Source organism: Geotrypetes seraphini, chromosome 8 (genome assembly GCF_902459505.1).
Source record: "Geotrypetes seraphini chromosome 8, aGeoSer1.1, whole genome shotgun sequence".
Classification (NCBI taxonomy): domain Eukaryota; kingdom Metazoa; phylum Chordata; class Amphibia; order Gymnophiona; family Dermophiidae; genus Geotrypetes; species Geotrypetes seraphini.
Window position 1 is genome coordinate 70,825,970 of NC_047091.1, and position 27,014 is coordinate 70,852,983.

At 40.0% G+C, this 27,014-nt stretch overlaps 1 protein-coding gene across 1 annotated transcript in view; it reads left to right on the top strand.

The window, feature by feature from the left end:
* The window catches only part of CDC42BPG (CDC42 binding protein kinase gamma), a 163,069-nt gene that overhangs the window by 115,590 nt on the left and 20,465 nt on the right, over positions 1-27,014 (top strand). Inside the window, exons 24-30 of the mRNA XM_033956323.1 lie at positions 4,975-5,080; positions 5,771-5,904; positions 6,155-6,294; positions 7,988-8,069; positions 14,789-15,005; positions 15,391-15,453; positions 17,440-18,033. Coding sequence (XP_033812214.1) covers positions 4,975-5,080; positions 5,771-5,904; positions 6,155-6,294; positions 7,988-8,069; positions 14,789-15,005; positions 15,391-15,453; positions 17,440-18,033 — 1,336 coding nt within the window. The remainder of the gene's footprint in view (positions 1-4,974; positions 5,081-5,770; positions 5,905-6,154; positions 6,295-7,987; positions 8,070-14,788; positions 15,006-15,390; positions 15,454-17,439; positions 18,034-27,014) is intronic.

Here is a 27,014-nt window from a genome sequence, read left to right on the forward strand (position 1 = left end):
CTCCTCCAATCTCTCCAGAGGTCTCCTTTTCCATCTACCTCCTCAACAGGTGCTCACGACAGATGCTTCCTGGTATGCCTGGGGAGCGCACATAAACGGTCTTCAAACGCAGGGCCATTGGACTTCCAAAGAGTGCAAATTTCACATCAATTTGCTAGAGCTCAGAGCGATGTACTATGCTCTGAAAGCTTTCCGTCACCTTCTGAGTGATCTAGTCCTCCTCCTTTGCATAGACAATCAAATAGCAATGTACAACATAAACAAGCAAGGAGGCACGGGTTCTCTTCCACTTTGTCAGGAGGCTCAAAAGATCTGGCTTTGGGCAACGGCCACAACATTTTCCTCAGGGCAATCTATATACAGGGCGAACAGAATTCTTTGGCAGACAACCTCAGCAGAATTCTTCAACCTCACAAATGGACACTCAGCTCAAATGCCCTCCAGTCCACCTTGGCGCAATGGGGCACTCCTCAGGTGGACTTGTTCTGCTCCAGAATTTATTCACCTCACCATCTGGAAGCAGATGCATTTCTACTGGACTGGATGCAAATGTTTCTTTATGCGTTTCCTCCCACTCCTCTCATATTGAAAACTCTTTTCCAACTCAAGCAGGAGTCAACCACCTTGATACTCGGAGATCCTCGGCGGCTCACACAGAATTGGTTCTCCCTTCTACTTCAACTCAGCACCAGGGAGCCCATTCCTCTTCCAATCTTTCCTTCTCTGCTTACACAGAATCAAGGGGCTCTTCATCCCAACCTGCAATCGTTACACCTGACAGCTTGGTATCTCTTGGGCTGAGCTCAACTGATTTTCATCTCTCTCAGCTGGTTCGCAGTATTATCGATGCCTCCAGGACACCGGCCACTCAATACTGTTATCAACAAAAGTGGACACGGTTTTCTTCCTGGTATCTGCTTCATCATCACCACAATCCAACTTCTTTATCAGCTGATCTTGTTTTGGACTATAGAAACATAGAAAAATGACGGCAGAAAAGGGCCATAGCCCATCTAGTCTGCCCACACTAAAGATCCCCTTCCCTAAATTTATTCTCCCAGATATCCTATATCTCATCGAGTCTGCCTATTCCGATGACTCCACCCCCCACTATTACCCTATAGAAACATAGAATAATGACGGCAGGAAAGGGCCATAGCCCATCTAGTCTGCCCACACTAAAGATCCCCTATTTGCTCCATCTTTCTGATTCTGGAATCAAATCAACTTCTATTAGAGCCAATCTCGGTGCTATTGCAGCTTTTATGTTCCAGTCGAGGGTAAACCTCTCACGGCTCATCCTTTGGTCTCCAGATTCATGAAGGATCTTTTCAATGTAAAACCACCTTGCAAACCTCCTCCAGTAGTCTGGGATCTTAATGTGGTTCTTTCCAAGTTGATGAAGCCACCATTTGAACCAATGGCTACAGCTCATCTAAGGTTTCTTACCTGGAAAGTCATTTTTCTTATCTTGCTCACTTCTACCAGGAGAGTCAGTGAGTTACAAGCATTGGTGGCAGATCCATCCTTCACAGTTTTTCACCATGATAAAGTGGTTCTACGTACGCATCCAAAGTTTCTACCGAAAGTGGTCATGGAGTTCCATCTCAATCAATTGACTGTGCTTCCCACATGCAGGAGAAACGGCGTTTCACACTCTGGACTGTAAATGTGCTTTGGCCTACTATATCAACAGTCTCCTCAACTGTTCATCTCCCCAACTGTTCATCTCATTTGATCCTAATAAATTGGGGCATCCTGTTTCCAAGAGAATGATTTCCAACTGGTTAGCGGCCTGTATCTCATTCTGTTATGCTCAACTGGAGTGTCGTGTCACAGCTCACAAGGTCCAAGCTATGGTAGCTACTGTAGCTTTCCTTAGATCTACTCTTATTGAGGAAATCTGCCACCAGGTCCTCAGTTCATACCTTCACTTCACATTACTACCTGGAAACTTTTTCCAGAAGGGATGGGCACTTCGGCCAATCTGTTTTGCAAAATTTATTTTCCTAAGAGCCAACTTTCCTGCCATCCCATTCTAGTTAGCTTGGAGGTCACCCATGTGTGAGAATATGCTGCCTGCTTGTCCTGGGATAAAGCACAGTTACTTACCATAGCAGGAGTTATCCAGGGACAGCAGGCAGATATTCTTACAACCCACCCACCTCCCCTGGTTGGCTTCTTAGCTGGCTTATCTTAACTGAGGGACCACATGCCTACGTCAGGTGGGAAGGCACTCGCACATGTGCAGTGCAGGCTGATCGTGAACTTTCTAAACTTAAAGTTGCGATTCACTTTTCAAGTATCCATTCCAGGGCTCCGTCGGTGACAACCCCCTTGTGTGAGAATATCTGTCTGCTGTCCCTGGATAACACCTGTTACAGTAAGTAACTGTGCTGAATGTCTTCTGAAAGCCAGACTACATCTGATCTAATATACAAAATTTGTCCAGGTAATTTTGTAATGGGATGTTACTAATAGATCTATAATTAGAGCAAAGCTCGAGTTACTTATTCCCTCTTTTACTAAGGTGCGCTAACCGTTTAGCGCACGCTAATCAAATTAGCAAACGCTAACACTTGCTAAATCGATTAGTTTGCACCTTAGAGGGCCGTAGTCTGATCCTTCAAGATAGAACACAAAAAAGAGAAAAACAAAAAAGACCCACAAAAAACATCAACCAAGCAAAGTGGGAACAACAAGGCATGTGAATGGGATGCAATAGAACAAGCTCTTTATTAAGTGGAAATGGGACTTGACTCTGGTAGTGTTTCAGCAAAAGCCTTCATCAGGAGTTACTCAAAATTCACTTGTTACATATTTTTATTAATTGAAGTCCTCCATATTTATTGCATTTGATTGTTTTTATGTCAAAATAATTGTTCAGGTTATGTGGCTTTTAACATTCCATTATGTTTGTATTAATGTATTTGATTAAATTTGGTTTATAATTTATTTTATGTCTAAACATTTGTCATATTGTTTGTATAAATTTATATATTATTTGATTGATTTTAAATTAGTTTGTCATATTGTTGTTTTTACACAATTTTTTGTAACTTGTGCCTACATTGTTTTAATAGATTGTACTCCTGATGAAAGCTTTTGCCAAATCATTGCCAGTGTTAGAGTTCCATTTCCACTTAATAAAGAGCTTGTTCTGTTGCAAAGATAGTAGTCAGAGTAATAGTGCTTATTTCTAATGGAAAATTACAGTACTTGTAAAAATATTTAGGGCTCCTTTTACAAAGCCGCGTTAGGGCCTTAATGCGCGGAATAGCACATGCTAAATTGCCCTGTGCGCTAGTCGCTACTGCCTCCTTTTGAGCAGGTGGTATATTTTTGGTTAGCGCGCACTAATCCGGTGCGTGCGCTAAAACACTTAGCGCACCTTTGTAAAAGGAGCCCTTAGTTAGGTAAAGCAGTCAAGATAAAGAGCTACTTTGTAGATATCTCAACATCCTCGAAGGGCAAGGATCTAATAAGCAATTGGTTTTTGTATTCTTAAATATTTTAGTAGCTACTCCATCATCATAGGATTTAATTCTATCCAAACCTGATCAACTGGGATTCCTAAAATACTCATATCTTCATGTTTTAGACCAGATATGGGCAATCTGGTCCTCGATGGCCAGAATCCAATCGGGTTTTCAGAATTTCCCCAATTAATATCCATGAAATCTATTTGCATGCACTGCTTTATATATATATATATATATATGTATATATATGTGTGTGTGTGTATATATATGTATATATATATATGTGTGTGTGTGTGTATATAAATATATATATATATATATATGTATATACATATGTATATATACATTGCTTTATATATGTGTGCATACATATGTGTGTGTGTATATATATGTGTATATACATATATACGTATATATACATATATATATACATACACTTTGTGTGTGTATATATATATATATATATATATATATACATACATATATATATATATATATATATATATATATATATATATATATATATAAATATATATGCCCCTGCCCAGGTTCAAAAGCAGGAGAGGCGGTCATCTAGCACCCGTTAATCTAACACTAGTATATATATATATATATATATATATATATATATATATATATATTCACACATATATACACATACACTAACTAACACATAACTAATAATAAAGCCCTAAGCATCCCTGCCTCCATGATCAGTAGCTCCGTGGCTGGCAGAGAAATGTTCATGCGGGTTTGGTGGTTTACAACGAGTGTGCGCGTGGCAGTTTACTGTGTGCTGGTTGCCCATGAAAAAAAAAAAGGTGGGTGGGAGAAGGGGCATGATAAAAAGACAGGCAGTGGGCAGGGACATTGACAGGCAGACAGAAATAGAGACATACACACTGAAAGACAGGTAGGTGGGAGTGAAAGACACACACAGAAGGGCTACTGCTGAACAGGTGGAGCAGGGAAGGGGTACTGTTGGACAGGGAGGAGGGAAAAGGAAGGGAAAAGGGCTGCTGCTGGACAGGGGGAGCAGGGAAAGGGTGCTGCTGGACAGGGGGGGATAAAAGGAAGGGAGAAGGGCTACTGCTGGACAGGAGGAGCAGGCAAAGGGTGGTGGTGGACAGCCAAGGAGAGAGACAGACAGACAGCGGCCAAGGAGAGAGAGAGAAAGAAAGACAGACACATCTATTCTAGCACCTGTTAATGTAACGGGCTTAAAGACTAGTATATATGTATATATATATATATATATAGTATTGTATAGTTTGTTTGTGCTGTATCAGTTATTTACTTTTTATTATAAAAAGCTTTAAATCTAAAATAAAATTGTCAAAATAAAAGAATACACTCATGAAACTTGATTGCCATAGTAATTTAAAATGAAAGTGTGTGTTAATTCAATCCTTTTAATTGCCTAATTAGAAATTTAGAGACTTTTTTTTGGCTGAGATTCTGATCCATTAATTGATGTGGGTTTCTCTTCCAGCCAAGGCATCACCAATTCAAACTGAAGACATTTACATCTCCCATGAAATGCCTGCGATGCTTATCTCTTATGGTGGGGCTTCATCGACAGGGGCTCAGTTGCGAAGGTGAGGGACCCACTAAGCTGCTGCAGAGAGCTGGTCTGGCCATAGATAGTATGTCACAGGCACAGTTTTCTGGGATCAGAGCTCTTAAAACTCTGAAAGCAAAGAGGAGGATGTTGTCTGTATAGTTCTGCCAGTACTAAAGATGAAAGAGTCTTTAATCAAAACAAATGACTCCCTGATTCGAAGAGTAGTGAAGTCCTGCAAAGCAGCGTTTGTTTATTAAACTTGGTACACTGCCAACCACAGTAAGATCCAGATGGTTTACAATTAAATTCAAATATCCAACAAATGAAAAAAACACCAGTATTCAAAATGAAAAAGAAGACATTGAAAAAGGTTAAGTAGGCCTGGAGTTCTTGTCTCCACAACACTGTTTATACATCATGAAATGAGTGATTTCTTGGAGAGGTGAGAAAGAAAAGAAAAGACAATATGGCCAGTTCACCTCCCCCTCCCAGTCTCATCAATAATTCTATGCCCCTTAGCAAACGTCATCCAAGCTGAACGGAAGAGCTGTCTGCTCCCATGCATGTCATACCACCTCAATAAATGCAATCCCTGTCTCTTTATGACAAGCCATGGTTGAGATATTGTGATACCCTGGTTTTAAAAGCTCTCACATTTCCCTTATTTCTATTAATATATTTTTTTATGTTTTGTATTAACACATTATTCCTACATCTGCTTCAGCCTGCAGCTACATATGCCATGTTGCCTGTTCTGGAGGTTCCACCATTTGTCCCATCCCTTTGGACCAAGTCAGAAAGACACTTGGTGTGGATCCAATCACTGGCACAGGAACAGCCTTCGAGGGATATTTATCAGTAAGGAACTTCTTCCTTTCACAGTTCTATGTATGGTATCCATATCACTCCTCACCACTGCTACAGAATGACTGAGAGGATCTTGCCCGATAAGAGTTCTAGTACTGGGCTGACTGTCCCCTTGCCGTTCTTCCAACAGCACCTTGCAGATCTATACTTTAAGGCTGGACAGCATCCCCTCCCCTACCTGTTTGTCTTCCTAGGACTATGCTGTCTGGCTGACCCTTTTGACCCCCCTGTCACTGCACAGGTGCCGAAGCCAGCAGGAGTGAAGAAGGGCTGGCAGAGGGTCTTGGCTGTGGTCAGCGACTTCAAGCTGTTTCTGTTTGACACCCAGGAGGGAAAGAACTCCCAGGGCAGCGTAGCTGTGATGCAGGTGGTGGACATGAGGTACGCATCTCTGGCCACTCTCCCTGATGTATGGGAGACGCGTGCTCTTAATGCCTGCTGCCTATCTCCATGCTCTGCTCTGCCTAGACCTCTTCCCTTTGCCAGTGATCATGCCAGTGATGCTTATTTAGCAATTAAACACCTGTATCATTGCTTCAACGGTGTGGACTCCTCTGTCGCTAAGTCTCTGCTTACCCTCTAAATACTTTTGCTTGCTTTGATGACCTCGGCACTGACTTCCATCTTAGAATGTTTTTTTTTCAGTCTGGAGCTTTAGTTTCCATATGAACTTCTGAACTGTGAAGGAGCCCAATATTCAGTGATTTAACCGGACAAGAGATCCTTCTGCCCGATTAAATCACTTGTGCCTGCCTAGGCATGGATAGTCTTCAACAGCACTTAACTAGACAGTACTGCTAAATATGTTTGTTTATTAGTATTTATATACCGCTCTTCGCTACAACATCAGTGTGGTTTACAAAAATTAAGAAAAGGAAAAGAGCACCAAAATGAAAAGATCAGATTAAAAGAACAGACTATACAAAACAAAAAAAAAACCAAAACAACAAAAAAAGAGGTCTAATAGTTGCTGCAGGATCCGTTACTCAAAGGTTAGTGCAATGTTGATTTGTGGACAGAGCTGGTACTTAACTGGTCAGTGACAATATTAAGACAGCTAATTGGTTAAAGAAGCGGCTAAAGTTAAGACAGCTAAAATGCTGTTTTTAATTTTAGCTACCAGACTAACCAGGCACCAATCTGAATATCATCCAGTGCCTGGTTAACTTCCAGGAAGTGGGGAGAGGGATTTCTGGTGCACACTTCCTCTCCTCAAAGACAGGTAGAGCTTTTGATAAGATCTCTACCCTCTCTTCCAGCCTACATTTAATATCCGGGGTGATCTAAAGGGGTCTAAGGGCAAAAGCAGTGCCCACTCACTCCTGCCAATCATGGTTCTGGCAGTTCTTGCTAGGACCACGAAGCTGCCACTAGAGGTTGCAGTGGCTATTTTGTGGCTGGGGCCACTATGACCAGAAGCAAGTGGGCATCGCTTCTGTCCTTAGGATCCGCTAGACTATTGGAGATATCTAAGATAGACCCAGGAGAGCCTATAAGGTTTGGGGGCTTTGTTTGTCTGGAGGGGGGGGGTCTGATTTGAGGAAAAGGAGGGGGCAAGAGCACCTGCTTATTATGCGGGTCCCAGCTGAATATTCAATGTCAATGCCTGAACTTGGCTTGATACTAATTATCAGGGCCTAATTCTGCCTCCAGCAGTCATTGTTTGCTGGCTGCCACTGACTGACGATCTTTTAAAAACAGCTAAACAAGCAAAGGAACAATTCAAGGATAGCTGTATGACATGTGAATGAACAGGGTTTGATTCTTGAGTGTTTCACTCCTGAACTGGTTAGGGCTAAGAATGCTGTAAAGACAGAATGTCAATCTCTAGTTAGTAAGTCTCCCTTGTCACTTAGTGATAGCGCCTAGTATCTGGGCTAGTTGTACCTGTGATTGAAGTTTCATGGCATCATAGTCCTGCAGAGGCTGTTTTCAATTGAATTGTAAGCCTGAAAAAGCAGGAATTAATTGCTCAGTCCCAAAACTCTCTGTATCGTTAACTGGAGGGGTTTTTAACATTTTATCTGAGCAGTGATATTGATGGAGTGATATTGATGCTCTCTCCCCCCTCCAGGGATCAGCAGTTCTCTGTCAGCTCTGTTCTTGCCCCAGATGTCATTCATGCCAGTGCAAAGGATGTCCCTTGCATATTTAAGGTGAGTTGACCCCTGTACAGTGCCAGGAAGATATTTTGGCCAGTGTTGTTCATATGCTACAGTGACTGAATATTAAATTAATGTTCTCTACATAATTATTAAAATATTACAGAATATTAATTTGTTATGAAATGTTATACTTAAAGCATATATGAGAGTTAATCAAGTGTGTATCTTTAAGTGCATATGAGTTTAACTGCTACACTTGTTGTAATATGCAAAATTGAATAAAGAATTAAAAAAAAAAAATTAATGTTCTCAAGGTTTAAATGGCTAAACAGAGTAAATCTGAAGTAGGGAGCCAAACTGAGGATGTTCTATCTATACATCTTAATTTTAATTCAGGATAAAACTTGCATCTGGTTTCTTTAACATAGAATATAACAGATGATGTGAGCAATAATATGAAAAAGCTGCGGATAGATTAAGACGGATGGGGATGGAGTAGAGGCTTTTTGGATTTGGCCAGGAGAAGGTTATTGGAGACTTTTTTTGTAAGGGCAGTTTCTGTAGCATGAAGAGGGTTAAAGCCTGATTTGAAGTGGATCAAGGATAGCTTGAGATGAAAGAAAGTAAAAACAATGGCAGTGAAAGGCACATTCAAGTAGCTTGGATAAGATGGGGAGGAGGGAGACAGGACAATAGTTGGAAGAGCAGGTAGGGTCCAGTGAAGATTTTTTGAGGAGTGGTGTAACAACAGGATGCTTGAAGGCATCAGATACAGTTGCGGTGGAGGGTGATAGGTTGAGGGTATGGCAGATAGAGGGGATGACAGTAGGAGAGAGTAGTTTCAGGCAAACCTGGGGACTAGCACCTTCATACCTGCAAACTCACTTCATCCTGCACAACCCCACACGAGCAACCAGAAGCAAAAACATCTTTGCATACCCAAAGATTACAGGCTGCAGATACAAATCATTCCTGGATAGAACCTTTAAGTTCCAAGCGAACAGACAGCAAGTTTGGCTGGAAAACTACATAAACGAACCCAATCTGTCTTACAGTGCATTCCGTAAATCGATCAAAACCGCCCTATTCGCAAAATTCATTGACTAAAACTGTCCCCTCCCTCACTAGGACTCCCCTCCCCGTAAATGCCTTTTCTTTCTCTCAAGAAGCTCCTCATCTATTCAGATATCCCCTACCCATAGAACTCCAGTTCATATGTAAGTACTAAGCATTCAGGTATTCATTACCCATTGAACTCCAATTAGCACGTAAGTTTCCCATTTGACTATTATATCGTATTTAGAATCAGTGTATGGTATTGTATTTAGTCTTATCGTATTGTATTGTATTTAGACTCACTATATTGTACTGTACTGTATTGTATTTAGACTCACTGTATTGTATTGTATGTAGACTTATTTTATTGTATTAAGACCTTTTGTTATTCGCTGAATGTCCAGCCTTCTTACAATGTAAACCGCCTAGAAGTCACCTGACTATGGCGGTATAGAAAAATAAAGTTATTTATTATTATTATTATTATATTTAGTAAGTAGATGGGTGGGAATGGGAAAGAAATTGTGCAGTTTCCTCCTCAGTAATTTCAGGAAAGGAAGATAAGGTGGGAGGAGAGTTGGTAGAGCGGGCTGGGGGAGGTAGTTCAGTTGAGAACTCAAAGTTAATTTTGTGAACCTTGTCATAGAAGTACTCGGCCATAGTCTGGGAGGGTGAGTGACAAAGGGGTTGGAGGTGGGGGGGGGATCTTGAATAAGGAGTTCATTGTAAGTAAGGAGTAAAGAAGTAAGTGAGAGAGGTGCATAACCTGCAGGAAGGAGGAGGAGGATAGGAAAGGAGAGATGAGAAAGAGATGCCACACTTAGGAGGCATAGGAACATAGATGCTTGGTATTTGGGAAGGGGATAGGAACATAGAGTGGTGGTGATGGTGAATGATGGGAAATGGACACAGGGGAGATGCTGGATAGGATAGTATAGAGTGGAGAGACACTGGATTGCAGGGGAGAGAGGGGGAGAGATATTAGCCCCAAGGTGGGGATGGGCTAGAAACAGAAGGGGAGAGGAAGTGGCACAAAAAGATGTTGACCATTGAGGGTACATAGGGACATGGTACAGATTGGGAGTTGATGGATGTAGAGGGGATGGGGACACAGAGGAGCAATACTGATCACAGGGAGAGAGAAAGGGACCGAGAGGGCAGATGCTCAATGTGGGGAGGAAAGGAACCAAGGACATAGAGAGAGGAGATGCTGGAAGGACAGTTAGGAATGCAGAGGAAAGATGGAGGATGGACATGGAGAAAGAAATGCCAAGTGGCCTGTTCAAGACAGGAAAAAACAGAGAAGCTGAAGAGAGAGACTAGAATGGAAAAATAAAATACTCAGACAACAAAGGTAGGAAAAGTATTTTTTTCAAGGACATTAACTGGTGGAGTACTTTTTTGATGCTAACTCCAGTATTCCTCAATGGTTATTTTCCCTGTAGTTGATATCAAACCTTTGGGTATCAGTCTTATGAAGACTGCTGAACTCCAAGGCCTAGTGGGATTCATCTTCATATGGGTCAGGTATATAGCATCTTTTTCTCAAGATGGAATACTGATAGTCTTTTTAGCTCCTGATACTATTGGAAGGTTTCTTCTCTTTTCAATTTTTGTGGGGGCAATGCATTTTGGCAGTAGTCTAATATTTTTTTTGTAAAAGGGCATAGCTCTGACTCATTAAAGTGACCCACAGTCATTTTAATTAAATATGCAAGTATATCATATCTACTTTATCTTGGTCAATTTAGCCAACAAGAATAATACATGGCTTTGTCAGTTGAATTATTGAATATGTTTGTTTATGTTGCATTCCTTCCAGATTCCATATGCTAGGTGTTCAATCCCAACCCACAATCTGGGAGTTGCAAAAATCCAACACTTTTCTGAGCATATGCTCCTCCTCCCTTAAACTGGGAGCTAGAATCCTATCCAGTTTCAATTTCTGCAAGCAATCCGTGCAGAAGCCTTTTGAATTGCTCTGCTTTCTTTTCTTTTCTTTTTTTTTTACTTAAAGTTCATTTGTTTTTTTTCTCAGTGGCTTCAGTGCTTTGAGACCACTTTCCAGTGGTCCCCTGTCAGAGGAAAGGATGCAGTCCTGTGGAGTCGGACTGCTACTTCTCAGAGAAACTTTGGTGGATCTGTGGAGCCAGCCTGCTGTGTGCCACCCTTCTTAGACTCTGGGTCCATTCCCCTGGGAGTTCGCTTGCCTGATGACCTTGTCCTGGGTTTAAGTACAGGCTGTATGCATCTGGAGTGAAACCCCTCCAGGTTTCAGGGCACAGACTATATTTCCTGCCCCTGATTGCATGGCGAGGATCCATGGTGGCGGAGGACATAGTCAGTGTCCGGCCGACTGGCAGTCTGAAGATCTTCGTAAATTGTCAAGGGGGCACAATAAGCACTTCCTTGGGCAAGGAGGCTTGCTGGGCAGAAGCACATCTTCTGCCTTCCCGGCAGCCCATGTGGCTTGAGTCAACAGTGTTCAGGCAGACTTCCTCAGGTCCTGGACCTGGGAGAATGGTCACTCTCACAGAAGGCGTTTTGACTGATCGTACAGCACTGGGGTCAGCCCCAGATGGACTTGATGGCTTCAGTAGAGAACTCGAAGGCCAGGCGCTTTTTCAGTTGATGAACACAGCACAGAAACCTAAATCTGGACACCTTGGTTCAGCCATGGCCAGCCCACGAGTTCCTGTATGTGTTCCCTCCATGGCCTCTGGTCGGTCGGGTTATCTGCCAAATAGCGATGCATCCCAGCCTTGTGATTCTAGTAGATCCGGACTGGCCTCATCGCCCATGTTATGCGGATCTCGTCCGTCTTCAGGGGAATGAGAACCTCCAACTCCCTCTTCATCACTGCCTTCTGAGTCAGGGGTGGATGCCCATGGAGATCCCATGGCTAGAGAATGACACGGGGACAAATATTTCCCCCATCCCCAGAGAAACTCAATTTCCCTGTCCTGTCCCTACAAGTTTTGTCACTGTTCCTGTTCCTGCCCCATTCCTGTAAACTTTGTCTTAACCGTGCAAGCCTCGAACACTTATGATTTTAAAGTGTTTGAGCCTTGTACAGATGAGGACAGAGCTTGCAGAAATGGGGCAGGGACAGGAAAATGGGGCAGGGGATGGGGAAAAATTTGCCCCCTTGTCATTTTCTACCCACGGCGCTTTGGTCTTACGGCATGGCTCTTGAGCACTCAGCCTTGATGAAGCGTGGTTATTCAGACGTAGTTATCTCAACTCTTTTGCACTCAAAGAAACCCTCTACTATGACTTCTTGTGCCAAAACCTGGAAGGCTTTCCAACAGTGGTGTGCTAAGAACCAGGTGGAGCCTAAGAGGGCTCCCATTTCAGTGGTCCTGGCTTTTCTTCAGGTGGGCCTAGAAAAGGGTTTAGCAGTGGCCTCCCTTAAAGTTCAGGTTGCAGGCCTTTTGTGCTTTAGAGCACGCAGAGGCGCTAGTTGGCTTACTGCTCATCCAGATGTGACCAAGTTTATGAGAGGGGCGCTTCATTTGCGTCCTCCTTTCCCTTCGTGGAATCTTAACATCATTCTGCAGGGACTTGGGGAAGCCCCATTTGAACCACTGAAGGATGCTTCTTTTCTGGATCTAATGATCAAGACTCTTTCTGGTTGCCATTGTCTATGCACAGCGTATTTTGGAGCTTCAGGTTCTTTCGTGCAGGAACCCTTTCTCCGATTAACGGATGCAGAAGTTGTCCTCTGTACTGTACCTTCCTTTCTACCAAAGGTGGTACCAACCAGGAGGTACGTTTGCTTATGTTTCATTCCACAGGTTCAGAGCGCAAAGATCAGATCTTGCACAAGTTGGATGTCAGGAGAGGACTAATGATTCACCTTTTTGTCCTGACTGCTGCGCCTCGCCTTGGTCAGCTGGCATTCCAAGTCCTTGATCGCTCGATGAATTCAAATGACCATTTCCATGACTTACATCGCCTGCGGCAAGCAGCCACCAGTTTTTCTTAAAGCCCACTCAACTAGAAGTGTTGCTGCCTCATGGATGGAGTCTCACACGATTTTATCCCAGTGAAATTTACAGGGCGGCTACTTGGTCCTCTTCATACTTTACCCAGTTTTACCGAGTAGATGTGGCAGCTCGTCTGATGTCGCTTTGGGGACCTCGGTGTTAAGAGTAGGCTCTTCTGTCCCTCCCTAGCTGCTATCATCACTTTGGTACATCACCTAGTGTATGGAATCTGAAAGGGACATAACAGAATGGAAGATTAGGTTTCTGTTAGTCCCTGTAGGAGTTCATATGACCCACCCTCTCAGTGTCCACGCAGTGGTTTGGAATTGCCTGCTTCTTTCTGCCTCGGCTATTCTCCTTAAGTTTTGAATATTTTCCAGCTAGTTGCCAGATCCTGTGGGGAGTTTTCTGTGAGAGTGCGCATTGCTGAAGGCTCTTTCTTGGGGTGCTCATTGCACACAGCATTGTTCTATATTGTTCCTCATTGTTTTTTTCTGAGTTGCCTTTGTACCTGTTTATTACTTGTTCATGTTTTGCAGAGCAGACCATTTCAAGAATTGTTTGTTGCTGGGGGTCTTTGCCCGTTCTCTCTTTGTCATGGATTTGTTCAGGTATGTTGCTTGGCTTTGGGACTCAACTGGATAGGTCTATAGCTCACAGTCTAAGGGGAAGGAGGATGTGCTGAGAAAAGCGTTGGATTTCTGCAACTTCCAGATTGCGGGTTGGGATTGAACACCTAGTGTATGGAATCCTACAGGGACTAACAGAAAGAAGATTATCAAAGTTAAGAACCTAATCTTTGCATGGTACTCTTAAGGGGCGAGTCACACACAACTATTTTGTCTTTCTGTCTCCATCTGCTGGTTGACAGACACAAACCCAGATATTCTGAACTGATCTGATGAGACAAAACAAAATTAGCAGGTAACATATAATATTTTTTTTCAAAGAACTTGTAGCTATGAAAATGGCTTTGAAAAGTTCCTTCTTTGTATCATTTCTAACCTACCAGGAAACTTTGTTGGATCATAAACGGAGTGGGAATTATGTATGGGAGGGAAAAACATATGTAAGCCATAGGTGAAGGAAATATGTCCTTCCATGTTGCATGCAGGCTAAGCTGGCTCACTATTTTCAGTAATTCAGGAGGGAGCATAGAAGACATTTAGAAGGATTTATTAGGATTTCTGTTCCCTCCAAGTAAATTCAAATACTCGGAAATTTTTTTTTTTTTATAATTTAATGAAACAAAAAAAGGGCATACAGGTAAACCAGTAATAGTTGATTTGGGGGGTTTTATTTTTAAGAATCAATCATACTTTTAAGGGTTACATAACAGCTGCAGTTGGAGAGACTAGAAATTACTGTCAGCGGTAAAGAAACACCCTACTTTTTAAAAAAATATTTATTAAAACCATCACCATCAAGTGTGGGGGGGTGCAGGATGGTTTACAAAGCCAAGGTAAAATTTAACTACTGATAAGTCAGGTTGTTTTGGTGGGGGTTTCAGTCACCACAGTGGAGTCTCTTGCCTAACACATGTTAACATATTTTGGTAAATAGGCTGCTAAGGTGTGTTTCTTAAGCATCAATTATGTATTTGTTGTGACTTGATTATCTATCAGACTTGTGGTGCAGAGAGGGTAGAGGGAATGACGGGGAGAAGTGTGAATGGTTTTCTTGTCATTTAACCTAAAGCTGTGTACCTCCTTATCCTCTTTTCAGATCACTGCCACTCAGCTCACTGTCCCTAGTACTGTCTGCTCCTTGCTGCTGCTGGCAGACAGTGAGGAAGAGATGAAGAAGTGGGTTCAAGTAATTAAAGAGCTGCACTGCATTCTGACTGAAAACAAGCAGCATGAGCGGATCATCTATGTCTTGAAGGAGGCATATGACAATGGCTTGCCACTCATCCGTGCTGCACTCTCTGCTTCCATCATAGGTCAGCCTCGTGCTCTTTCATAGTCTACGCCTCTTCCTAGATAACTTTCATAGGGGATCCTTGCTTCTCACTGTCATCAGGGATCCTTCTACTGTGAAGCCTCTCTTCTTACTGCTTCCTGTCTAGCTTCATCAAGGATCCCTCCTCTCTTACTGCTTTGCATTTGTGTCTCATAACCAGTTCTCCCCAATGTAAGGGCTTTATTATTACTTCACTCTAACTGTCTCCAGGGTTTCTTCTCCCTCCATGGCCTCTTTTCTCATTTTCAGAGATTCACAGATTGACTTTGGATATGGGGGAAGGAGTTGGGCAGAATAATTTTTTCTTTTCTTATGGGAAGCTCCTGTTGCCATTGGTAATTTCATATTTGAGGCTTTTCTTACAGATGAGGAGCGGCTTGCTCTAGGAACGGAGGAGGGGCTGTTCCTTGTGCATGTCACCAGGAATGGTAAGTGTCACATTGTTCAGGAATAGGAGAAAAGGTCTACAATGGGTATGGCAGTGGCACACATGCACACTCTAGCCGTTCGAGGCAAGGATATTGTTCAAGTTCGGTTGTATCTGTTTTAAAATGTTGTTTGGTATGGTGCCTTTTTATTTGTCTTCATGCTTTGAACGATATAAACCTTAATAGGATTACTCGAAGGCAATATTTATTTGTCCTTCCGACTATCAAGCCGTGTCGTTACAAGAGATTTTTCGATAGATTCCTCAGTTTTCAGGCAGGTAAAATGAATATATGGTTAAGTACTATTATTTTTCAAGCACATTCATATGTCTTTTAGGAAACTACTACAAACTGATTTATTTGACAAATTTATAAACTGATGTTTCAGAATTGATAGGTAAATGTTCATTGATTTTATAGCCAGCACATTTTATTGGATCTTAATGTATTTTAGGAAATTGTATTTTATTCATTGATTGTATAATTTTTAATGTATGTGAATCACCTAGAACTATGTGGTAGGACTGTATATAAAAATAAAATTATTATTATTATTAGCAGAAACCAGGAGGTCAATATTCAACAAAATGTCTAGAAAACATTTGATGTAAATTATTTAGTCAAGAAAGTCTATTTAGATGGGAAATACGTATCAACAGAAATTATGAAAGGTTGGCCAATGTTGAGACCTCCTTGTAATTTTCCCAACTATTCTTATTTATATATAGTATCTTTTAACAGACCCTCAGAAATGCCACCAGCCACTCAAATGCATATCATAGTGGTTGGATTTATACATTAATTCCTCACCGGGTCAATCCAACTATTTTTTAAATTTTTTATATTGATGATTTTCAAAAAGTGCATCAGTGCATAGATAAAACTTTTTATAAATATAAAGCTAATACTTAGCTTAGCTTAGGTGGTCCATTCTAAGGGATCCTGTCACCGACATGTTTCACCCTGTTCGGGTTTCATCAGGGTTGTAATCCCTCAGTTAGAGTTGGTTTCCCATAACACGACCACTCCCAAGATTTTTGAAATCTTGGGAGTGGTAGCGTTGTGGGAAACCAACTCTAACTGAGGGATTACAACCCTGATGAAACCCGAGCAGGGTGAAACATGTCGGTGACAGGATCCCTTAGAATGGACCACCTAAGCTAAGCTAAGTATTAGCTTTATATTTATAAAAAGTTTTATCTATGCACTGATGCACTTTTTGAAAATCATCAATATAAAAAATTTAAAAAATAGTTGGATTGACCCGGTGAGGAATTAATGTATAAATCCAACCACTATGATATGCATTTGAGTGGCTGGTGGCATTTCTGAGGGTCTGTTAAAAGATACTATATATAAATAAGAATAGTTGGGAAAATTACAAGGAGGTCTCAACATTAGAAAACATTTGAAGCATCAAAACTGTTCAAATTACTGTTATATTCAGCTGTGCTGCATTACAGCAAACACTAATAAATATGTAGCTATACACCTTTTCCTGTACATAAATGTTGAATATTGCCCATCTAAGAGGGATCTTCAAAACATTTCTGCACTTTTATTTGTTTAAACACTATTTATTAAATATCTCAAAAGCAAATTACATCACTACATACAGGGTGAACCGGCTTGCCTGACTTGACTATAGTCACTACAACACATCATCTTACCATTCCTCCTGCCCCAACTATTTTCCACAAAAATATGAAAGTGTGGAAGCTTTTTGAAGAACCCTCGGACATATAGCTTATATGCCTGGCTTGATTACACCATTTTATATCTGGTTTTTTTCCGCGTCCAAGCCAGATGTATAAACTATGTGTATAGCAGCTGAGAGAGCTACCGAATAAGATAAATGGCATACTAATGTGCAGGAGAGAACTTCCATTGGTTTTAGGCTGGTAAGAAATATTACACATCATTTAACAATGGTTTTTTTTTGTAACTTTTTAGTTCATTGAGTTTTATTTTAATTTCTGGTTGCAGTAATCACCCAGATTGGAGACTGCAAAAAGGTTCTTGACATCCAAGTGAGCTCCAAAGCCCAGCTTGTGTGCGTCTTGTCTGGCAAAAGTCACAGCGTCCGGCTTTTCACCTGGACTGACCTGGATGATCCTGAGAGCAGTGGCCTCAAGATTGGAGAGGCTAAGGGCTGCCAGGCAATGGCTCTGGAGCTCATCTGCCAGGGAACTGCCACAGCCCTTTGCATTGCTGCCAAAAGGCAGATACTGTGTTATCGACTCAGTGGCCCTGGGACTCGACTTCAAAAGATCAGAGAAATCCAGGCATCGGGGATTGTGCAGTGCCTTGACATTTTGGGGGACCGGTTGTGTATAGGCTTCGTAGGGGGATTTTCTTTGCATCATCTAATGAACGAAGTGCCCCCTATCAACCTTCCAGCCTCTGATGATATGAGCCTCTCCTGGTTAACTCCACTGCAGATGGAGGCACTGGCTGCAGTGAAGGTCAGCTTGAGTGAATATATCCTCTGCTTCACTGGACTTGGAATCTATGTGGATGGGCAGGGTCAAAGGTCACGGCAACAGGAGCTGATGTGGCCTTCTGTCCCACTATGCTGCTGTAAGTACCTGGACTGGGGACAAGGGGGGTAAGCAGTAACAAATCTTCAGTCCTACCCAAGAGAACCCTCTGGTATTCTAATTTTGAAATCCCAGACAAGTTTGACAATATACCTCGATTAAGCTCCGTCACATCTCCTACTGGTCTAGTATGCATGCATTTATTTATTTACTTGGCAGTGTACAGCAAGTACAATTCAACATAAAACTTACAATTTTGTTACCAGCATAACAGTGATAAAAGACCAAATATAAACAAATACAATAAGTGAAATAAACTCAGAATCGGCAAATTAAAGCGTAATAATAGTATTGAGACTTCTAAACACACACACCCTACGAATACATCTCCAGACATGCCAAGTCGCACGCATTTGGTGTGACACGCATTCGGGACCATTCTTCAGCTTACACGCATAACTAATCTCACACATTGCTGGCTCACTCTCTCCCTTTCCTGCTTCTCCTGCATCATGGCCTGGCTTGGCACGTTTCACTTTCCTGACTCCCAAGGTCCACAGAATTTGCAAAGTCTGTAGCACTGAAGAGTCGCAGCTTCTGGCCACTGCCCCACTTCCAGAAACTGGAACTAGTGTCATAGGAGGGGTAGTGGCAGAAAAAAGGTCCAGCATAAGCTGGAAGCAGCATCACTACAGTGCATCTGACCTCAAGTAAGTTCAGCAGACCAGAGGAGCAAGAAAAATAAGAGATGCTGGCAGGGCTGCTGGAGAGCAGGAAAATGAGAATAATAATAATAATTACAGTTTATATACCGCAGGACCGTGAAGTTCTATGCAGTTTACAATGATTAAAAAATGCTGCAAATTGAGTGGAGTTAACCAAGTTAAAAGCTAGTGATTAACATCTCTAGGGATCAGTTATTGTGGAATAAGATTGTGCAGGTTAATTGCCTAAATACTTCAGGAACAGATATGTTAGGCGTTTCCTAAATTCCCCATAAGTAGTAGGCATAAGCAATTGTTCCAGATCTTTACCCCATAATTCTGCCTGATGTGAGAAAAGATGTTTCTATGCTACAGAGGTATAATAGAGGATAGTTTTTCGAGGGTGGGAGGGATCTTGATTGGGCAGACTTGTTGGGCCGCCGGCCCTTTTCTGCCATCATATTCTATGTTTCTATGATGTCTTTTAAATTTACATCCTCTAACCGGAGGGGAAACAAAATTCAAGTGTGAGCTTCTCTTATGTCTGTTGGCTGAGAAAGAGAAAAGGTTAGTTATATATTTAGGGGCTAAACCGAATAGTACCTCTGCTAAATCAGACATACCGAGTCAACATGCATTTGGCCCTGGACTCCAACTTGCATGCTGAAGCTCCTTCCTTTCACACATTCAGCCTTCCCCTGGACCTACCTAAATGATTCCCTGTTGGTCTAGGGTAGGTCCATTGGGCAGCAGCAATCCCCAATCCGCTGTCTTCCTTGTGGGTTCTGTGGTTCTAAATGGTGGCTGCAAACCCTCATGAGACTACTGCGAGAGATCACAGACACCATTTTGAGCCTTGGAGCCGGCAAGGGAAGAAGCAACTGGCGATCACTGTTGCCTGACCTATCCTATACCACCAGGAAATCATTTGGGTACATCTGGGAGGAGGGAGGCTGAATGCATGAGAGGAGGGGATGCCATTGTAGAGGGGGCAAGGAGAGAAAGAGGTGCTGGACAGGAGATCAGGTAGGAGAGACAGATCTAATGAGGGGGGGGGTGAGGAAGATGTGCATAGAGGGAAGATTCTGGCAAAACAGTTAAGAGAAGAGAGAGGGAAGCAGAAACCAGATACTAGGACCAACAAAATAAAAATAAAAAAATGGCCAGACGACAAAGGTAGAAAAAATAATTTTATTTTCTGTTTATTGATTGGAATATGTCAGTTTTTGGAATATGTGCATCTGCCAGAATTAGTTTTAGACATGGCTGAGGCCTATGAAAAAACCCTCACTCATTGGCCTTCAATCTCAAGCATTGGGATGGGTCACCCTTAGCGTCTATGCATTTCCATCATTGGCAGGCAGAATTTACATAGCAATAGATAAACTATAAGGCCAATCTATTCTGCCCAATCTGTCCTATTGCATTACTAAAGACCAGTCATGCCATTGCTTTCATAATAATCCTCTGTGCTTATCCTAGGTTTTCTGCAATTGTGTTACTAGTTTTGTCTCTATCACTGCGTCTACCACCCTTTCTGTCATTAAATATATTTTTTAATTTTATTCTTGATTTTATCCTTTTTGAGTCCCCTATAAAGGGTTAAAATCATTTACCCAGGTAAAAGAGCTGTCTATTTTTACCTATGATTTTCAATGTTTCCTTTAAAAAGAAAAAAAAAATGGAGGCAGATCTGTGAAGGAAAGGTCTATAAAACAAACTATTATCAACCATATAGATTTGGGAAAGCCTTCACTTATCCTCTGGGAATGAACAACAAGGAATGCAGTCCCAGATTTACCTTTGAATATAAGCTAAATAAGGTACAGCTTAGGGCCTCATGATCTGCAGAGGCCTCACAAAAGTTCAGAATTTTTAAGGGGCTCTGAAAATTTTATGTGGCTTTTTATCAGTTGTTTAAATGTTTGATACTCTAAAGTTGGCTTCATACGTAATGAATTTAGGTAATTTATACATTAATTTTCTGTTAGCAGGCTTCTGACTTTACAAACAAGTTCATTATTACTTATATTAATAAAAGTGATCCAAATTACTAATTTTGTCAGATATATAATCAATCAATGTATGTTAAAATTATTTTTTTTTTTTTAATAAATCTTTATTCATTTTAAAACATACACAAGTACATACAGAAATACAACAATTAACACCAAATAACAGCACTTATTGCTAACAAATAATAATATAGACATATTCCCCTCCTCCCTCCCACCCCGGATGTGTGTAAAACTCAATAAAATGTAAGGCTTAGACTATTAATTAATTAGTGGATACAAAATTAGCTAATGGGCCCCAAATCTCCTTGAAGTTTTTACCATGACCTTTAGTTCTGAATTCATATGTTCGTATCTATAACATAGTATACATATAAGCCGATGTTCTTTACATTGACTAATATAGTATTACTCATATCCTTTCGTCAATGTTTTTTTTATATATATATTCAATCTTTAGTTACCTTTCTAGGGCGTCAGACATGCCATTTTTATTCGCCTCAATTCTGGCGATATAAAAAGTATTTATGGCTATGACTCTGGCTGTGGCCTCTTCATTCGCCCATTAACATCAATTATTCTAGTTTTTTGTATTTTTTTCTTCTTTTTTTCAATTTTATAATAAAGTGCTGTTGCTTATATTCTTAAATATTGAAGTGAAAATAACTTATCTTAAAAAGACGTTGTTTCTTTAGTACATTCGGACCAGGGGCCTGTCAAATCGACATGTTTCGCCTCCTCGGCTTTTTCAAGATTTTGTCCCCTGCACGAATGAAAGAAGACAATTTTACTAAACACCCCATATATTCTTACTTACAGGCAGCTATAGATTAAATGATAATAGTAATAATCATAAGCTCACCCTTTTCTTTTTTGTATGACCATCCCGATACTAAAGCATTTTTGATCTGGGGAGGTACTTATACTCGACCAAAAGACGCCGCGGCCATCTTGACAGATCAAAAATGCTTTAGTATCGGGATGGTCATACAAAAAAGAAAAGGGTGAGCTTATGATTATTACTATTATCATTTAATCTATAGCTGCCTGTAAGTAAGAATATATGGGGTGTCTAGTAAAATTGTCTTCTTTCATTCGTGCAGGGGACAAAATCTTGAAAAAGCCGAGGAGGCGAAACATGTCGATTTGACAGGCCCCTGGTCCGAATGTACTAAAGAAACAACGTCTTTTTAAGATAAGTTATTTTCACTTCAATATTTAAGAATATAAGCAACAGCACTTTATTATAAAATTGAAAAAAAGAAGAAAAAAATACAAAAAACTAGAATAATTGATGTTAATGGGCGAATGAAGAGGCCACAGCCAGAGTCATAGCCATAAATACTTTTTATATCGCCAGAATTGAGGCGAATAAAAATGGCATGTCTGACGCCCTAGAAAGGTAACTAAAGATTGAATATATATATAAAAAAAACATTGACGAAAGGATATGCGTATCTATAACATAAGCACAGGGATTCCCACCAAAAGGTGTGATTCAGCCTATCAGAATTCTTCCAGTTTACATATTGTTTCTAGGGTATACAATATGGTGTAACTTATTAACAAAGGGCCTCCAAGCTTTACATGGCATAGAGCCTCACCAAGTTTAAATCCGGCACAGAAGGAATGGATCTACTCTTCAGGATCCTGCCACATTCTGGCTTGGCCACTGTCAGAGATAGATGTTGAGCTTAATGGATCTTTGAACTGAGCCAGGATGGCACGTCTTATGACATTTCCCTCCAAAAATATACCTTCATCCTTTTTATAAACCCAGCAATACTTGTTCCGGCAGCAAATTCCACAGCTTAACTGACTGAAAAAAGTACTGGGCCTGATATTTAAAGCAATATAAGGAGGCTGGCGAGGCTCCTGTCCAGTTAAATTGTGTTGACTGGGTGATCCTGGATTTTCAGTGGCACATAACTGGTTAGTGCTGCTGAAATTCCAGGGATACTTCCATAGCAAGTTAGTGCTGGAGTTGTCTGTGGAGGTGAGTCAAAGGCAGCAGTGATTTTCAGTACACTAACTAGGTAAGTGCCTAGATATAACATTAGGGTAGCAAAAAGACCACCTTAACTTTTATCTGTGTAGTTATCCAGGTACCAGTCTGAATGTCAGCCAGTGCCAGGCAAGACAGAGATATTCAGAGCCGAAGCCCAGATTAGGCTGTCATGGAATGCCCAGGTCAAGTAATGGTCAGTGCTTTAAAAATTTGTTTTGAACATACTCCCTGTTAATTTCACATCGGATCCCCTAGTTCAGGGGTAGGCAATTCTGCTCCTCGAGAGCCGGAGCCAGGTCAGGTTTTCTAATATGTATGATATGGATTTGCTTGCACTGCCTCCTTGAGATGCAAATGTATCTCATGCATACTTATTGTGAATATCCTGAAAACCTGACCTGGCTCCGGCTCTCGGGGACCGGAATTGCCTACTCCTGCCCTAGTTAAACAACAATTTTAGACCTTGATCATATCTCCTTTCATCTGCATCCTCTTCAAGGTTAATAATCTTAACCTATTTAGCCTTTTTATCAGATATGTTACATTCTCTTGTCACTTTTGTTACCCTTGTCTGCAAAGGAAGCAACTCTGGGAGTGCTGTGGGTGCTTGAGTATTCCCAGTATTGAACATGCTTCTTGGCTATGACCAGAAAGAGAGAATTTTCATTGAGTTTGGCACTCCCAATAATTTTGAAAAGTTGGCTTTGCTTGTCTGTATCTTTTTCTAGTTTTGCTATATATTTTTGAGGTGAGAGAATTAGAATTTCACACAGTAGTCAAGATGCACAAGATGGAGCAATACAGGGGCATTATGACAATTTCAATTTTATTCTCTGTTCATTTCCAAATATACATTTTAACACACTATCCACAGTGGAACAGTTTTAGAGCAGGACCCCTATCAAAATTCCAAAAATTTACCCTTTCTATAAGAACAGAATAGACTCCTATGTGACTTTATAAAATAAAATCCCTAGGGGCGTGGCTTAGCATGCACACAAAATGGTCGTGTGATCGCAGCGCTCCTCTTACCTGGGCAACCGTTGAATAAATAAAGATTTCCTTTTAAACTGTTTTCGGCTGAAAACATCGGAGAGGACAGCGGGAGCATGGCGAGCACCCGACAGAGTAAAAGTGAAACCGGAGGGGCTGTGAAAAGGCAGAAGCAGGATCAAATTACCCCGAGTAAGGTTCTGCTTCCTGCTGATGTATCAGAGGAGTTAAGCAAAGCTGAAGTTATGGGGGAACTGAGGCAAATCAAACAAATGCTGACAGAGACTGTGAGTAATATGGCAGAACTGAAGGAAGAAATCCTGAATATACACAGACAAATGGAAGTAGCTAATAAAAGAACAACAGAGTTAGAGGTTAAAATGGAGAGCTTAGAATGTGAAGGAAAAAGATGCAAAAATGACAGTTTGGAAATAATTCAATTGAAAAGTCAGCTGGAAGATTACGAAAACTGTGGAAGAAGAAAGAATATAAAACTTTTTGGAATACAGGAAAATTTGGAAGGGAAAAATGCAATACAGTTTTTAGAAAATTTAATTCCTAGATTATTGCAGTTGGATTTCAAACAGCCTTTGGAAATAGAACGGGCGCACAGGATTCCAATAAAGAGTCTGGAAAATCAAGGGAGACCAAGACCATTAATATTCAAGATGTTAAGATACCAGCAAGCAATAGAAATTTTAAATGCTGCCAAAAAAGATAAAAACTTAAACTATAAAGGATCCAAAATATGGTTTTTACCAGACTTTGCTAAAAATACAGCAAATATTAGGAAGAAATTCCTTGATCTGAGATCTCAATTAAAGGAAAAAGGATATAAGTATGGGTTATATTACCCAGCAAAAATGAGGGTATCTTGTGGGGATAAATCTTTGTATTTTGTTGATCCGGAAAAACTAAAGAAAAATCAGAACCTATGTCATTTTAGCACAATGGGTGTTGAAATGAAGGGATAAATACTAAGACTGGATTGGTGGATATTGAACAAAAAATTAAATATAAAGAACTATGGGACTTTTGTTTGTTGGAAAAAGAAGAATATGCAACAAAGAACAGGAAATAAAAATGAACAAGTGAAAAAGAAAATAAAAGAATGTAAAGAAGAAAGTAAAAAGAAGGATAGACTGGAAAGACATTAAAGTGAAGTTATTAGACTGAACTTTTAGGAGACTGAAAGATGGATGGTTGGAGTAAAGAATGAACAAGAAGGATTAAAGGACTGGACAAATTAACACAAAAGGAAAAGTGAAGACTGAATAGGAAAATAAATAGATGTGAAGAAGAAGAAAGCAGGACTGATAGACTAAAGGATATTATAAAAAAAAAAAAAAAGAATGACAATTTGCAGTCAAAAGTCTTTAAGAGTGGATGGATGGAGATAAGAAATAAATATGAAAGTTCAGTTTATTTAATAAGTCAGAAAAGGAGAAAGTAAAGAATGAAAGGACAATAAGGAAAAGATTGCAGAATGGACTAATGATAGAAAGGACAAGTTATATGATATTTAAATGCAAGTAAAGGAAAGGAAAATGAATAATATAAAAGAAAGATACATAAGAATTTATTGGTAGCTGAAGGAATGTAAAGATTGATGTGATAATATAGTTTTAAAAAGATTGGATTTAATTTGGAGAAGAGGAAATATAAAAAGGGGGGAAAAAGGGAAAAAAAATTATTTTGAAAATGAAATACAAATGTTTAAATACAAATAGAGGATAAAAACTTATAAAATTGAAGTTTGTTTTTTTTTTAACAGAAATATATGAAGAGATGGATATTTGTTGTTGGATATTTAAAGGAGGATAGGAGAAGATGGATTAGATAATATAAGATATAGGAAAATGATACTTTTTATTAAATATATGACTATGATAGAATTTTCTTGAATGAAATAAAATGTTGGGGGAATGAATTAGAGATTGGTGAAATGATAAAAATGCATTAATGGAATGTTAGGAAATAAATATGGTTATGTGACTAAAGGTTAAATAATAGATAGAGAAATTAATTACTTTAAAATGGAAAAAAAAAGAAAAAAGGTTTTATGATTAGAAGAGAGATATAATTAGATATATTGTGGAGAGGTAGTGAGTTTGTCTCAATAAAGGATAAAGGGGTTATTAATAAATATTGGTTGCCTGGGGGGGAGGGGGGAAGTTGGGATTACTGTCCAATGTGTGTCCTTAAGCAGTCATTATATTGGGGAGGGAGGGGTGGGAAGAAGGTGGGTATTAAAGATATTACTAGGATGATTAAGGAAAAGATTAATAAGGGATTGGGTAATTTGGAGGTAAGAATGTGTGCCATGGGGAGAAGTTTTTTAGATCTTAGTTATGGAAGAAGGGAAGAGGAAGATTATGATAAGGAGTATAAAATATATTATGTCTTAAGATATTTTCTATTAATGTCAATGGCCTGAATCATGTAATCAAAAGGAAAAAGGTATTATCATTTTTAAAGAAGCAAAACGCGGATGTTTATTGTCTGCAGGAGACCCATCTTAATATAAAGGAATCAGAGAAACTAACGGGTGGGTGGGTGAAAGAATGTTTTTTTGCTCCAGCAGAGGGTAAAAAAGCAGGAGTAGCAGTTCTTATAAATAAAAAGTGTATGGCCAATTTTAAGATAATAAATTCGGACCCACATGGAAGATGGCTACATGTTGATATAAGTATGGGAAATAATGCCCTGACGTTGTTCAATATATATGCCCCTAATTCGAATCAATCAGAATTCTTTAAAAAATTGCAGAGTATGTTGTTACCACTGGCTGCTTCTAATTTAGTGGTGGCTGGAGATTTTAATGCTGTAATGGATCCATTAATGGATAAAAAACCAGGTAAAAGTATAAAATCTTTAGGTTTAGATAATTTGGTTCAATCATGTGATTTGAAGGATATATGGCGTATTCTTCATTTTAATGATCAGGAATTTTCATTTTGTTCACAGGTTCATAAATCATTTTCAAGAATAGATTATATTTTTATTTCATCACATAAGGTGCAGCAAGTGATTAAGGCTTCCATTGATCCCATTATCATTTCGGATCATGCGGGAGTATGGATAGATTTACAATTAGATCAATTAGAAAATAGAAGACTTCTTTGGAGATTTGATAATGCATTGCTTGTAGATGAAAAATTTTTGGAAAATTTTAAAACACAAATTAGTGATTTCTTTCAAATTAATTTAGTGGAAGATACATCTGTTGAAAATGTATGGGACGCTTTTTTTAAGCGACTATGAGAGGTCATATTATATCATATTCGGCTTTTGTTAGGAA